The 17,200-nt window shown below is 32.3% G+C and overlaps 1 protein-coding gene across 2 annotated transcripts in view; it reads right to left on the bottom strand.

Moving 5' to 3' along the window:
• Positions 1–17,200, bottom strand: part of LOC115874218 (innexin shaking-B) — a 171,653-nt gene that overhangs the window by 31,309 nt on the left and 123,144 nt on the right. For both annotated transcript variants that reach the window (XM_030889310.1, XM_030889311.1), the window contains exon 3: positions 16,915–17,134. In XM_030889310.1, coding sequence (XP_030745170.1) covers positions 16,915–17,134 — 220 coding nt within the window. The remainder of the gene's footprint in view (positions 1–16,914; positions 17,135–17,200) is intronic.

Genomic DNA, 17,200 nt, shown 5'->3' with positions numbered 1-17,200 from the left:
TTTTTTCTTGACATCTTGGCCCAGGCTAACTGTGAAGCTAGATACAAAAAATATTTTGTTTGAGTATTATAATATCGAATATATTTTATCTCCTATTTTTTAATTTATACAAATCAGTCTATAAGAATGTAATAAAAAATTCAATATCCAAGTTAAACGCAATAACTATGCATTTATAAAATAAAGTGGCTGTAAAGTTAATGTTTTGTGGCCGTTTTATATCTTGTTGCGTAATATGAAATTGGTTATTATTTTGATTACTCGATTTATTTCTGTTGGTTTGCATCCAGAAATAACAATTCGAAATAAAACTATTTTATATTACAGAGAAGAGTAAAAGAAACAATCATTCAGACAATGAAAACTGGAAAAAGAGATTTGTTACTTTAATTATACATTTAAATAAATTTTTTTTAATTATACATTCCAGATGCAAACAAAACGCAACGGAGAAATTTTTGGTCAAATTTAAAGTGTTATATTTTTGTTACTTTCAGTCCTATTTTCATGATTTTTTAGCAATAACTATTTATATTTTTTCGACAAAAATTACAGAGTCGATTCTTTTGACGCAGATAGTTTCTATTTGGCAAGTAGATAACAATATTATACTTTTGCCCATATATTTGATATAAGTGTCCGCCATTTTGAATTTTCAGTTTATAAAAGTAATGAATAAATTTGTTGGAATTAAGTTCTCTACCATTTTATATACCTATGTGAACAGTTTTGGAGAAAAAATATTAAAAATTATGTTTTGCTATTACTTAACAGAAATTGTAAAAATTATGATGTCGCAGTAATTTCTGTAATTTTTAAAATATATATCTAATAAAAATATAAGTGGCACAGTTAAATGGCAAAGTTGTAGAGGATTTAATTCACAACAATTTTTGTATAAGAAATATTTTACTAGTTCGTCTAGCTTCAATAGATTGGACGAGCTAGTAGGGTGTATTACGACGCCGATTAGTTTATTGTATATGTCAAATTGCATTGCGTCATATTTTTTAGAAAAGGTTAGAATGCACGTTAATATTTTTTTGAGACGCTCTCGAGCTGCTCTTTATTTTATACGAATTTATCGGAAAATTGACGAAAAAGACGTGGGAAGATACAAGACTCCTAACCAAAACATAATTAAAAACATTGTCTCTGGTCTCAAGTATTGTTCCCAATTGATAGCGGTATAGATGATTCGCGGTATAGTGGCTCAGAAATTGAAGAAAAGGTTCTATGTGTATTTTATGGTATTACCCACATGGCATGTATAAATGATTGATTATTTTTATAATTTAATTATTTTTTATCACAATCTAAAAAGAGAGGAGGGTAAACCTATAACAAGAAAGGAATTTGTGATAAAACTTCATGAGCAACTTACAAAATCGCAGCTATAGCACCGTTAAAGTGTCCTAATTTTAAAACACGAATATTTTATATTTAGATTTACAGAAACCCCAAGCACTAAAACGCACTACTTGTTATATGTGTCCATAAAAAAAACAAGAACGGTAAATTAATAGGATTGCTCATCCTCATAAAACGTACGTTCGCCTCTTCCCGCGCTTCAGCTGATAGTTGTGACGTCATTGCAGTCCTTGTCATGATAGTGTGTATTATTAGTTGCTTATGATAAACTTAATAATAACAGCTGAGAAATTTTGAGTTGATTATTTTGTCAATTTTAAATATGAAAAAGGTGTTTTTAAAGTTTTTCGAGCTATAGAGTGTATAAATTGTGACAAAGTGCTTACTAAGTGCCTACGATATTGTTTATTAATTATTTATTAAAATAATTAAAAAAAAATTGCTTTAGCAAAATATGGAAGTATTCTAAAAAGAATGCCTGCAAAAGGTGATGCTGGGAACTGCTGTTCTTAAAAATGTATTATCCGAGTATTTAATACGATTTATACAGTTAATTTTCTATACTGCATACATATAAGGTGTTTAAATAAATAAACTAAATAATGAACGTTTTGCATCCGGCAACCAATAATGCACGTGTGTGTATTAGGCCGGGGCGAAAAAAAATTTTTTGGATTTTTATCTTGCCATACTTTTAAAAGTGTGTGGATTTGATTAAAACTTAAATTGCTTTTTTCGTTTTGACAAAAAAATTGAGTTTGACCGTGTCCCTCAATGTACAACTGGTCTCGATTCACATGCTGCCAGCTTAGATCCAATAGGCCCGGAGTAAGAATAAGGTCCTTTAGTGTGTCCGTCTAGGTCTGCAAGGGATGGCGCAGCGGTAGTTAGTTGGTGTGAAGCAAGCAAATCAACCATTGCAGGGGTCTTTTAATATGAATTTCCAGCAGCCGTATAATACTACTCTTCCAACCAGTATTCACGTTCGTACCGTCACATCCAACAACTTGTTAGACATTTCAAGTAAGTTCATTGATAAATCAAATCAATGAGTGATATGATACTTTATACTTCAATGAGTGATATGATACTTTATGATATATTCAAACCAGTGCCGGAAGTATTCATGCCTGTATGGCCAAAATATGTGCTTCCTGGCTCTTCAATTATCGATATATGTTCCTGCTGTTTAGTAATACGACGTCCTTTAACAAACATCATGGTCTGGTCTTTTCTTCATCATTCTGGTCTGGTGCGGCCATAAATACGATATATTTTACCTTAGCGGGGCGCGGTTAAAAATTAAGTAAACTGAATAAAAAAAATCTGGTTTATTTTTATCATTAATAAAATCGTTTTTTCGATATGACGTCAAAAAATATTGAAATAAAAAAATACCTCTTTCATCCTCCAGGGGCGCGGCTAAAAATCATTTTAAAAATCCCAAAAAAAATCCCAAAGATTTTTGACCTACCACACAACTTTTTATCTCTATAACATACCATTTTTCGAAAAAAAAAAATTCTGCCTTTTTCGCCCCGGCCTAGTGTGTATTATTGGTTGCCGGATAAGGTCTAACAGCCATGACAAGGACTACAATGACGTCACAAAGCGAGGAGTTTTCACACGCACATGGCAGACACTTTTGGCGGAATGAGCAGTCCTATTAGGTTAACTGTTCTTGAAAAAAACGAAGAATGGACGCCACTTTAGTGCAACCACTGCCAAAACGCATTTTGCGCTGAACATCGTGAGCAATATTGTGTCATTTGCGAGACTGAGAAATAATTATTTATTTCCCTTGCCATTATATCGCTTTCTGAATTTCAGCATATATACGTTGCAAATGATTGTTTTAAATAAAAATAATTAACAAGATATTCTGTTTGTTAAGAAAATATCGTAAAAATTACGAATGGTTAGTATTTGCGGCATTATACAGAATGTTTCAAATACATGTATCATCTCTCGTGGGGAGATTTCTCACGTAAAAATAGGATTCATTTTTCATATGAACATAGGTCCGATTCTGCTTTGTTCCGTAGCTACAGGGTGTTAAAGTCTTAGTAATCTTTTTGTTTATAATAATATTCGTCTAAATACTATTAGTGATTCGAATGAAATTTTGAGGGTAAAAGATACTGTATATTATAATGTCAAATAACTGTCGATAAATTCATCAGAGTCGTGCATATAATATGTTATCTTTGCGTCATTATCACTAGAATATTTTTCAAAAAAAAACATGACTGACATTTTTCTTTTGATATCAAAATTGTGTAGGCCGTTAAATACCAATTAAAAGTTGGTAACCTAATTTATTATTAAATATTATTACCATTAGTTATTATTACTATTAGTCCAACCTACTGCAATTTCAAATAAAAAAGTGGTATTTAATATAATTACAAAAAAAAAATAATTTTAAAAATTTTTGACATCCTGTAACTCTAAAACTATGTATTTCCATACCCATATTTTTTATAGGATTTTTTTTTTCATATTTCTTGATCAGGAATAAATGAGTACCTTTTTAAAACTTTCGCAAGTTAATGATATTATTTTTTTAAAGGTTGCTATTAGGCTTGGACCAAGGCAAATTAATAAAATTGCGTTTATCTCATCAAGGAGGCCGATATCGACAAAATATCAAGACAACTTTTAATTTTACATTAAACTTCTTACAACTATTTCGGTAACAAGAGAAAAAATGCAGTGGTGTACATGCTTTGTTTAGAAAATATTCCAGTGATAACCCATATGCACGTCTCTGGTGGATAATATGTCGACACATTTTTAGCTTTAAAATATGTTGCATTTATAGTAGCTTTTACACTCAAAATTTCATTTGAAACGCTAAAAGTACTTGGAAGAAAATTATAATAAATCGAAAAAATATAAATACAGCCTGTAGCTGCGAAACAAAACGGAATCGGACCAATGCAATGTTGATATGAAAAATAAATCTTATTTTTACCTGAGGAATCTCCCCACGAGAGATGGCACATGTTTTTGAAACACCCTGTATATGGTTAGTATTCTAGGGTTAAATACGTTTTTTTAAAAACTTACCAACAACGTTTACAAGGGCTAATACTTCACAGAAGTAATATCGATATGCCCACCAGTTATGAAATCGCAGATTCTCCCAAAGGTAATCGATCATTAGTTTCTTCTTTTGCTTTTTCTCGATTTCCGAGCACACTGCAACGTCGAGGTCCATCATCAGAGCGCAGATCTTTCCTCCCTCCCAGGATTTCCATAGCCATCGGGGCGTGTAAAACAGGATTGCCTGCAAAAATCTTTTATATATTTTTTTGTTAAGCTCTAAACCAAATTGATTTTATACGATAATAGTGTTAATTTTGAACTTCAATATCAACAACTCCAAAAAGAAAATAAAATCATAATATTTTGCATTTCCCATATAGTGTATGTGTTACAGCCCAAGAAGCATTTTTTGTTTATAAGTGTGTTAGGAAACTTCCCAACGCCATATTATACAACCTAAACGCATCTAGAATGGTTGTCGTGAGTTATTGGTAACCATTATATAACACTTATATGCCCTAAACGGTCCATTTTATAACTGTTCCTATGGTAACCCTTAACACTCAAGGTGTGCAACCAAAGTCCTGAAAACTTTCTCAACACCTTTATATATCCTATCGAGTTACCGCTATAAAACTGAAAAAGGGTATATAATAGTTATATAGTGGTGTTGAGAAGGTTCCCAGTGACTACCTCCATAGAAATATCGCATGCGCGTTTTTGAAAAATATACTTGTTTCTTTCTGAATAACTACTTTAATATTTGCCTCTTTTTTTAACATAAAAGCAGATATGATCTTATTGCTCCAAGTTGTCCTACGCAGATAATCCAGACCAGAAACAAAAGAGATAAAATGACGCCATCCCTGTCATAGCCTACAAAAGCGTTTGCGTTATGCAAATGACTTTATAGAAATTACTGGCTTAATAAAATCTATTGTGCCTAGCCAGAGTACTAAATACATATGCGATATTAAATTTACTGTGTGAAAATCAATTTTACCTCCAAAAAACACATGCTACACAAAAGCAGAATTATTTAATAGATTTTTTTATAAACAAAAAAAATATGGTAAAATTTTTGTAATGAAAGTCAAATTTATTAATACAAATAATAGAACATACGACTTTTTTAATACATAGAAATAACTGGCAACTGGTCAAAATATAGTTTTGTACCAGTTTTCAACGTTATCTTAGAAATACTCATTGTAGCCAAAAATAAAGACATCAATAATAATGGCGTCCATTATATTTAAAGTGCTATATATTACTTTAGGGTCTATAACATACTCATCAACCATTATATAAATTTGGTTACTTAAGGTTGCATTAATAAGTTTGGGTTATTTAAAACACCAATTTTAGTGTTTTATACAACTAAAGGTGATACAAATCACCATTATAAATGCCGGGGTGTTTATGGCTACTTTTAGTCACCCAGAAAACCTTTATGTAACCCGTGGTGTCGACTGTAGCGACTCCCTGCGAACGAAGTTTGACATTACAACAATTTGACAGAAAATGTTCAGAAAACAAAACATAACCTCATAAAATTGAAATAATACTGTTTTGGTACAATTTGATCTATATTTAATGTGGTAGGAGTTTGCAAAAGAGTTCTAGGGTCCTTTGGTACTTTGGTAGAACAGTAATGAATGAATTGACTATAGAAAAAAGTTCTTTAAGTGCAGAATGTGTAATGTTAAAGCGCAAAGCTCATTCTCTTATGTTAGAGAATGCCTTAACCAGGCAGCTTCCTGTTCCTGATCGTTTTGGCAACTTTCTGTTGGAAATATCTCAGGTTGATCCTGATCTCTGCTTGTGGATGGTAAATTTGCATGTTGGCTTTCAATATTGGTAGATGTAGTTTGAATGAGGTTTGGATTATTCCTATTTTTTTTTTAATTCTGAATAACCTTTCTTTTGAACATAGATGTAATTTGTGTTTTGTCCAGTTTATTTTTTTATTATTCGTTATAATACCGAATTGCTTTGCTTGCAAATATATTATTTGTTTTGATTATATTAAAATTTTGAGGTAATGTCATTATAGGTTTGGTATTCGGTAACTACAGATTATATAAAACATGCAAACATTTGAAAGGTGCAAAAAAAAACGATTTGAGAGAACCATTATATAACTTGTAGTCTTATTGGTTACATAATGGTTCTTAATAACACCTTTAGTTAGATAGTGTATATCTTGCGTACCTTTATAACACCTAATACCAGAAGTTATATAAAATAGATGTGAACACCTTTATAAAACCTTACTATAAAACCTTTAGTAACAAGAACCTGTAGTTTTATAAGGAAAGTGATAAACAATATTTCAAGGTTACTATTAGTGATAAGTAAGCAACGCTACACTTATATAAATCAAAACACTGTAAGATACCAATGAGACATTTATTAAACCTTTATATAACTAACCTTTAGAATATATAACCTAAAGGAACTTAAAATGTTACTTGGGAGTGGAAGTCGGAAATTCAGTGATTGTTAACATTCACTAGAAAATGCTAGCAATTCTCGGAACGTATGGTATCGAACTCTTTTAAAGAGATTTGTCGACTTTTCCTAGTAATTTCTAACATTCGCTATAGTGAAAGTAACATTTACTAAAGGGTGCCAGTAAAAGTTATTCTATTGTATGTACAGGGAGAGTGTGGCGAGGAAGACTGTTGGTGGAAATTAGGACAAATAAAACTTTTAAGAATATTGGATCACCCCAAGCTGTTCAAGCTATTCAAGCTGATCCACAAATCTTAAAATTACAATTTACTTCTTCGGTATATTTATTAAAACTTATAGAAAATAACGACACAACCTTCTAAATATTAAAAGGGAAATCATAGTAACCATTTTAAATCGTAAAAAACAATCTAAAAATACATTCATAAACATAAGTTTACTGGTTAAGTGGTACAAGTTTTTTTTTAAAGTTCTTCATCGTGGACAAAATAAAGTATGCCCGAATTTCCTTCAACGGGAGTTATTCGGTTTTTGAAACCCGCTACTTTAATCATATCAAAACTAGGTTCATACTCGATAATAACTAATTCATAGTCACTAGGTTCTTTAATATCCTTTTCTCTTGCACACTTAACTTTTGCTATGACATCATTATACTGTAAATATGAAGAACAAGCACTATTACATTCTTGCGAGTGCCTAGTTTACCTTAATTTTTCACAGAAAATTTCTTCCATACAGACTATAACGCACAGCACTTTTTACAACGATAACAAAACAATTATACATAACCACAAAAAAAACGAACCGAATTTACGCTAGATGTCTGTCAACGTTGCCAACGTTTAGCCCAATTTAATGTTATCCTTATATTGCCTATTATTCAATTATCCTTTTTTATCCTTATATTTTACCTGTGGCAACCGGGCTAACTGAATCTTTCAAACTAACTGCTATCGTCCAGGGCATGCTAGCATTCACTAGTAAAAGTTGGTTTTAAAAATAGCTGTTGGAGTTTTACTGGCGTAGTCTTAGCAAATCAGTGAATGTGAGTTTTTACTAGTAATTGTTAATAATCACTGAAAGTCTTAACAATTAACTTTTACTGTAACATATGCACTAGTACGGGGTTCCAATTATTCTGCAAGGATTACTTGAAGGGAAACGTCTTTACGCGCAAATGGAGTAAAAATTGAAAGCTGTGACATGCGAGACACACTAGACGCGAGAGGAAGAATGGTAACGATCGACATTAAAGACGGAGAAGAACGTTAACTCGAAGAGCCCATCTTTTCTAGATATTTTATCAATTGATAGAATCAAAATCAAAAAATCGTCCGGCGATTTAAATGAAATTGTGTCTATACCGAAAAAAATAAAAATTGTTCTTAAGTTATTTAAGATTTAGTTAAAAGCGTATATAGATAAAGCGCATATTTTTCTTGATTTTAACCAGTAGCCCTATGACTTTAAACGTCAACTGATATAAAACAATAGTTTTGGCCATGTCATATTGTGAAACTTTGTTCGATAATCATTTTGAAGCTAACTTTACGCTGTTTTTTTTTCGATTATACGGTATATTATTAATAATATCAACTATTAGATATAACTAAAGATCTAAAATACGAAATAAATTTTTTTAAATACACTTTTTAAACTTTTAAGGCAGCAGTATTTATTTTTTTGGCGGGTAGTTTTTTTCGTCCAAAATTTTTAAATATTTTTTTTTCTCAAAAATGGTTAATGTTAGGTATAGAGTGTAACATCAATATCCATAGAATTTTACAGAGAATTTAAGTATGTAATAAAAATGGGGGCACCCATTTAAAATAAGAAAGTTGCTGTCAACTTCCGGTACTTCCGGAAGTGCCGTCATATTGAAAATATTTTTAATCGATAAATCTTGTTGTATAACAATGATAACTCAAAAACGATAACATCAATTTTTTAAAGCTTATTATAATATTTTTAAATCGAAAAACGAATACAATTTCAAGTCCTCCAAGATTCGAGGGGCCCGCTGCGTTAGACTCGTGGCCCCCGTTATACTAAAGACGGCAGTACTCACCATGCATCGGTTAGAAAGCTTGAATACAAATTATGCTGTGCATTGGTTGTATTTTAAAATGTTTATTCAGTAAAAATAAATAATGAAACCATTGAAATATATAACTTAAAAGCTAAAATAAATAAATTCAAGTTTATATTCATAATTATTGTAATCTTTAAAATTATGAAAAATAATAATTACTCGATATTTTAAACAAAGAAAATTGCCCCTTGATTTAATTTCCTAAATAGAAAATGCCATTGAGAATTACTGGGGCCTGATAATTGATAATTAAGAAAATATCTGCTTCTATTTATACTGTTTATAGTTTGCGTATACGTATGGTTTGCATACTCCACCTACAAATTGCTTCATGACTACTGAACATATATTGGTCTTATTTGCCAGTTGAATAAAAAATTACTTATTGAGATTTGGAGGCCCCCTAAAAGACGGGGCCCGGGGCGGACCGCCCCTTCCGCCCCCCCCCCCCCTAGTCCCCCACTGAATATCATGTATCTTTAAAACTATGCATTTCCGCATCCATGTTTATAGGAACTTTTTTCATACATTTGGTGAGGAATTAATGAGTAATTATTTAACATTTTGGCAAGTTAATGGCATTAAAACATTTTAAAGGTTGCTATTAGAATTGGATTAAGGCAAATTATTACATTGCATTTATCTCCTCAAGTATATCGAACACTCGATCGAACACTACAAAATATCAAGAGACAACCTTTAATCAGCATGTTACGGTCTACACAATTTTGCTAATAAGAGAAAAAATATTTAATATATAAATAATATTTGCTTTAGAAAAATATTCCAGTAATACCCATATGCTGTCCCTGGTGAATATGTCGACACTTTTTCAGCATTAAAATATGTCGCACTTATTTTAACTTTTACCCTCAAAATTTCATTCGAATCGCTAAAAGCACTTAGAAGAAAATTATAATAAATTGAAAAAATATGAAGGCTTTAACCCCTTGTAGTTACAAAACAAAGCAGAATCGTACCTATGTTAATATGAAAAATAAATCTTATTTTTACGACAGAAATCTCCCCACGATCGATGGCAAATGTTTTTTAAAACACGCCGTATAAGAACATTCTGGTGACGTGGAGAACATAAGTTATATGACCAGAAAAAAATCAGCTAATTGTAGACAAAAATTCAAACTACTTAACTGTGATAAATATAGACATTGAACATATTAATATTTTTAATTCTATTTTTGTATCAATAAAAAATGTTAAACCCAACTTATGACTCGAATACATCACACAAAACATGAAAATACACATCCTACAGATTTAAATGCAATTTTCGTAGAAGAAAGGAAGTTCCATTCTTTTTAGTCATCTGTTCTGAAATTCATTTGTCAACGCCAATTTTTTTGTTGTCTCATAATTAATTTTAGAAACGTTTAAGGCATGTGATTCGGTAAAGATAAAATTACGATTTAGATGTTATAAAAATTAGTGTTAAACTTTATGGAGGTATATCGGGTTAATAAGCTCGATTTACCTCGACTAAATAAACCCGACTATATTTTGATAAAAATATAGTGATGTGCTGGACATTTTCACAGTGTTTTTTCTAGCACTCCCTGTGCCTCGATTTTTTATAAAACACTGTTCTGGATGGAAATGGGCCTTTTCAGAGTTCTTGTCAATTTTTATGTAAAATGAACTCCTGGATCCAAATATAACCTCTGTTTTCCCCCAACCTATTTTTACTGTATTTTAATAGTTTGGTGGAATTATAATAGTTTCGTGGCTTATGTTGGTATCTACATTATGGTTTCTTGGATGTGTATATATGTATCCGGTTTTTACAGCGTCCACCGTCGGCGTCGCTCTCCGGTCTCCATGCGCCATCTCCGTCTGTTGTCCCAATCTCCTGGTAGTAACTTCCTTTCCGACATGGGTCTGTCGATTCCTTGATTCCAGGAAAGTTTAGGTCGGCCTCGTTTACGTCTGTCTGTAGGTGTCCACTGCAACACTTGCTTTGATATTCTGTCGTCAGCCATTCGTTGTACCACTGTAGTTGTTTTTCTTGTATATCTCGTATAATGTTACCCTCCACCTTCATTTTTTCACGTATTCTCTCGTTCCCAATTCTGTCTAAACTGGAGATTCGGGCTGATCTTCGCCAGAAGTCCATTTCGGTCAACAACAACTTCTTTTTATGTCTTTCGCTTAACTGTCATACCTCAGAGCCATATAACATTACGCTTCTCAGAATAGCATTATAGATCAGTTTTTTTTCTGTGATCCGAGATAGTCCTAGACTAAAGTTTAGAGCTCCTATCACCTTTCTGCCTTTACCAATCCGTTGTTCGATTTCCTTTTCGCATCTCCCTTTGCTTGCGATTTTTACTCCTAAATACATATATTCTTCGCAGGCTTCAATTTTTATATTGTTATGTAATACCAGGTTTTCCAACTCGCCACCAATACACATGTATCTTGTCTTCTTCTTGTTCAACCCCAGTCCCCATTTTTTGTATTCTTCTGTTTTCTAGCCAGGTATTATAGGTCCTCTTTGCCTTGGGCCATTACTATCTGGTCATCGGTGAAATGCAGAGTATATAGAGAAAGGTTGTCATTAATAGATATTCCCATCTGAGAACACTTTTTGCGCCAGTGCTTAAGAGCTTCTGATAGGTAGATTTTAAATAAAGTTGGGGACAGACAATAACCCTGTTTTAGACCTTTTGATATTAGGAATAATTCGGATAAAGTTAGGCCTATATAAATATATATGATCTAGATGATTTCTGCCAGAACTAAAATTAGTTCTTGCTGAAAAATTGGAGTAAAGTTGATGTACCGCTTTTATTAGTTTTATATTTATTGGGGCTTTTTTCAAGAATTTACCATAGTTTCTTTTGGGTTGGGTTGGTTTGTAGAAATTGGTATCGTATTATAAGTCTTACACAAACAGGAGATAAATTTGGCCATTATTCGTTGCCCCCTTTTTCTCTATGATCTGAGATATTGGAAAGATATTATCAATGCATGGAGCGGCCTGCCCTGAACCCGGTTTCTTTTTCAATCTCATGGGGGCTAAATTCATCTTCTATTACGGTTCTACGTATTGTTCCGGGGGTGACAGAAGAAAACGGGAACTATATTTGGATTTAGGGCATTATTTTACATAAGAATCAGCAGGAATAGCCTTGCGTAACCTAATGGCCCCAGTATAGGAAGCCATACCTTGCTGATCCAAAGGCGTGCAGCGGGAATGGTACCATGGGAATTTTTGTTGCTCTAGATCTTGATATGTTGCTGCTCGAAGTCTAAGATAGTTTATAGTTTATTCTCTTAAGGTAATTTATAGTTTATAGTACTATCTATCTTTTTATCTTAAATTTATGTTTAATAAAAATATGACAGGAAAAATTGCTTTTGAGTTTTTTTTATATATGTAATTCTTTTTCTAATAAATTAGTGGTTAATTATTCCTAAATGTTATTGGTAGAAATAAAAATGTTCAGTCTTGCGGTTATGTGCTTTCATTAAATTACGGCATAGTAGAGTAAGCTAGACATAAAAAATATTTTGTTTGAGTATTATAATAATATCGAATATATTGTATCTCCTATTTTTTAATTTATACAAATCAGTCTATAAGAATGTAATAAAAAATTCAATATCCAATTTAAACGCAATAACTATGCATTTATAAAATAAAGTGGCTGTAAAGTTAATGTTTTGTGGCCGTTTTATATCTTGTTGCGTAATATGAAATTGGTTATTATTTTGATTACGCGATTTATTTCTGTTGGTTTGCATCCAGAAATAATAATTCGAAATAAAACTATTTTATATTACCCATAGAAGAGTAAAAGAAACAATCATTCAGACAATGAAAACTGGAAAGAGAGATTTGTTACTTTAGTTATAGATTTAAATAAATTTCTTTTAATTATACATTCAGATGCAAAAAAAACGCAACGGAGAAATTTTTGATCAAATTTAAAGTGTTATATTTTTGTTACTTTCAGTCCTATTTTCATGATTTTTTTAGCAATAACTATTTATATTTTTTAAACAAAAATTACAGAGTCGATTCTTTTGACACAGTTAGTTTCTATTTGGCAAGTAGATAACAATATTATACTTTTGGCCCATATATTTGATATGATAAGGGTCTATTTTGGATTTTCAGTTTATAAAAGTAATGAATAAATTTGTTGGAATTAAGTTCTCTACTATTTTATATAATAGTTTTGGAGAAAAATTATTAAAAAAAAATGGATGTTTTGCTATTACTTAACAGAAATTGTAAAAATTATCATGTGGCAGTAATTTCTATAATTTTTAAAATATATCTAATAAAAATAGGTGGCACAGTTAAATAATAAAGTTGTAGAGAGGGATTTGATTCACAACAATTTTTGTATAAGAAATATTTTACTACTTCATCTAGCTTCAGCAATAGATTGGACGAGCTGGTAGAGTGTATTACGAAGACGCGACGATTAGTTTATTGTATATAATCAAAATCAGCTGCGTCGTATTTTTTACAAAAGGTTAGAATGTACGTTAATATTTTTGGGAACACTCTCGAGCTGCTCTATATTTTAGACGAATTTATCGAAAAATGTCAAAGAGGTGGGAGGATTCAAGACTCCTAACACAAATTAGAAACATTGTCTCTGGTATCTGGTAGTGTTCCCAATTGATAGCGCTGGCAAAAGACAGTCATCAGATGATTGGCGGTAACTTTCGCAACGCAAATGTAGTGAATATATTTAAAAACAAAAGAAGTGCATCAGACTGCGGAAATAACCGGGGAATTTCACTATTGGCTATCGGAGGAAAAATTCTTGCAAAAATTATGTCAAACCGCCCGCACCCATATATAGAAAAAATCCTTCCAGAATCGCAAACGGGTTTTCGTACCAACCGCGGCACCGTCGATTCCATATTTTCCATCCGCCAACTACAGGAAAAAGCAAAAGAGCAGCAGTCTAAACTTTATGTTGCATTCATCGATCTAACAAAAGCCTTCGACTCTGTGAAGATAGATGCGCTTTGGGCAATTACGAAAAAGTTCGGAGTACCCAACAAATTTCTTACAGTATGTAAAAGCCTCCATAACAGGTCAAGAGATGTGTCTTAGCGCCTCTCCTATGCACATATTCATGGCAGCGCTCTCCATTATAGTGGACAGCAAACTGCAAAAGAGAGGATTGGGAATTAGATACAGATACGACGGCCGTCTGTTCAACAAAAAAAGACTCAGGGCAAAAACACGTAGTAAATTCATCACAGAACTTCAATACGCTGATGACTGCGCTCTAGTTGCAAACACGTTACAACAATTACAAGAAATGTTGAATACATATATCTGGGCATACGAGGCTTTGGGCCTTAAGCTAAACATCCACAAAACCAAAATCACAACAATGCTATAAAAATCGGTGAAAAACTATTGGAATATGTGGCGTAATTCAATTACCTAGGCATTCTCATTTCGGAAAAGGCCAATATTGACTCTGAAATTCAGCACAGGATTAGCAGCGCCTCAAGAGCATTCTGGAAATTAAAAGACTGGTGGCTAATAGCTAATGGGCTGTCTTCTACAATCATGACTTGAGTACAAAAACAAAACTTGCAGTGTACCGAGCAATTATAATCCCCACCATGTTATATGGGAGAGAAACCTGGGGTGCCGTACCGCCGACACATGAACGTATTAAACAAGTTGCAACAGAGACACCTTAGACAACTCTTAAGCGTCCGGTGGTTCCATCATGTCTCAAACGTATCGGTCCTTGAAAAAGCTAACTGCGATGAAATTGAAGTCATGGTTACAAAATCCCGCTTAAGATGGGCTGGTCACGTATGCGGAATGCAAGAAAACCTCATACCAAAATCTCTGCTTTACGGTGAGCTTGTAGACGGTAAGAGGAGGCCACCGGGTGGACAACTGAAAAGGTACAAAGACTATTTCCACGAAAACTTAAAGGGGATTAACATGCAGAATGAGTGGGAGGAAGCAGCTCATAATAGAACTCAATGGAGAAGAATTGTAAACTCAGTTAACAGCTACAACCAAAAAGTAAAGGGGCAACAAAGCAATGAGATTTTTGAATGCCCGGAGTACAGGAGGCAGATAACATCACGTATCGGGCTTTTCAGTCACAGAAAAGCTCATGAAAGAAATCGCATTGCGTGACCATCTTCTGATGTGTGTCGAATACCCGTCAGCGAGTAATAGCAGTATTGTATTGTATTGTATTATCAACATGGCGTGTAAAAATAATTGATTATTTTTAATCACAATCTAAAAAGGGAACATTATAACATACCTATAAAAAGAAAGGAATTTATGATAAAACTTGATAATCAACTTACAAGGTCGTAGCTAGAGCACTGTTAAAGTGTGATTTAGTGTAATTTTAGAACGCGAATATTTTAGAAATTCCTCTGCAGACAGATTTACAGGAACCTCCAGCACTAAACGTACTACTTCATATATGTATGTGTCCATAAAAAAAACAAAGAATGACACCACTGTATTGCAACCACTACAACCGCGCATTTTGCGCTGAACATCTTGAGCAATATTGTTTGATTTGCCATACTGAGAAATAATTAGTCATTATATCGTTTTCTGAATTTCAACATATACGTTGCAAATTATTGTTTTAAATAAAATAACCAGACATTTCGTTTGTTAAGGAAATATCGTCAAAATTACGAATGGTTAGTATTTGCGGCATTATACAGGGTGTTTCAAAAAACATGTGCTATCTCTCGTGGAGAGATTCCTCACGTATAAATAAGATTTATTTTTCATACAATATAGGTCCGATTTTGCTTTGTTTCGTAGCTACAGGATGTTAAAGTCTTAATAATCTTTCAGTTTATTATAATTTTCTTCCAAGTAGTTTTAGTGATTCGAATGAAATTTTAAGAGTAAAAGTTAGGTACTATAAGTGCTACATATTTTAATGTTAAAAACTGTCGATAAATTCATCAGGGTGGTGCATATGGGTTATCACTGGAATATTTTTCAAAAAAAAATGACTGACTTTTTTCTTTTGATATCAAAATTGTGTAGGTCGTTTAATGCCAATTAAAAGTTATCTCTTGATATTTTGTTGAATTCGGCCTCCTTCATGAGATCAATGCAATTTTATTCATCACATTTAATAAAAATTAAAATAAAAATAAAATTAATAAATTATATATTACACCTCTAATTTATTATTAAATATTATTACCATTAGTTATTATTACTATTAGTCCAACCTAATGCAATTTCAAATAAAAAAAATGGTATTTAATATAATTACAAAAAAACTAATTTTAAAAATTTTTGACATCCTGTAACTCTAAAACTATGTATTTCCATACCCATATTTTTTATAGGATTTTTTTTTCACATTTTTTATTATTATCAGGAATCAATGAGTACCTTTTTAAAACTTTCGCAAGTTAATGATATTATTTTTTTTAAAGGTTGGTTGCTATTAGACTTGGACCAACGCAAATTAATAAAATTGCGTTTATCTCATCAAGGAGGCCGATATCGACAAAATATCAAGACAACTTTTAATTTTACATTAAACTTCTTACAACTATTTCGGTAACAAGAGAAAAAATTCAGTGGTGATAACCCATATGTACGTCTCTGGTGGATAATATGTCGACACATTTTTAGCTTTAAAATATGTTGCATTTATAGTAGCTTTTACACTCAAAATTTCATTTGAAACGCTAAAAGTACTTGAAAGAAAATTATAATAAATCGAAAAAATATAAATACACCCTGTAGCTGCGAAACAAAACGGAATCGGACCAATGCAATGTTGATATGCAAAATAAATCTTATTTTTACCTGAGGAATCTCCCCACGAGAGATGGCACATGTTTTTAAAACACCCTGTATATGGTTAGTATTCTAGGGTTAAATACTTTTTTTAAAAACTTACCAACAACGTTTACAAGGGCTAATACTTCACAGAAGTAATATCGATATGCCCACCAGTTATGAAATCGAAGATTCTCCCAAAGGTAATCGATCATTAGTTTCTTCTTTTGCTTTTTCTCGATTTCCGAGCACACTGCAACGTCGAGGTCCATCATCAGAGCGCAGATCTTTCCTCCCTCCCAGGATTTCCATAGCCATCGGGGCGTGTAAAACAGGATTGCCTGCAAAAATCTTTTATATATTTTTTTGTTAAGCTCTAAACCAAATTGATTTTATACGATAATAGT

The sequence above is a fragment of the Sitophilus oryzae genome, unplaced genomic scaffold (genome assembly GCF_002938485.1).
Source record: "Sitophilus oryzae breed Bouriz unplaced genomic scaffold, Soryzae_2.0 scaffold_1244_pilon_pilon, whole genome shotgun sequence".
Lineage (NCBI taxonomy): Eukaryota > Metazoa > Arthropoda > Insecta > Coleoptera > Curculionidae > Sitophilus > Sitophilus oryzae.
This window is presented reverse-complemented; position numbering and strand designations above follow the sequence as displayed.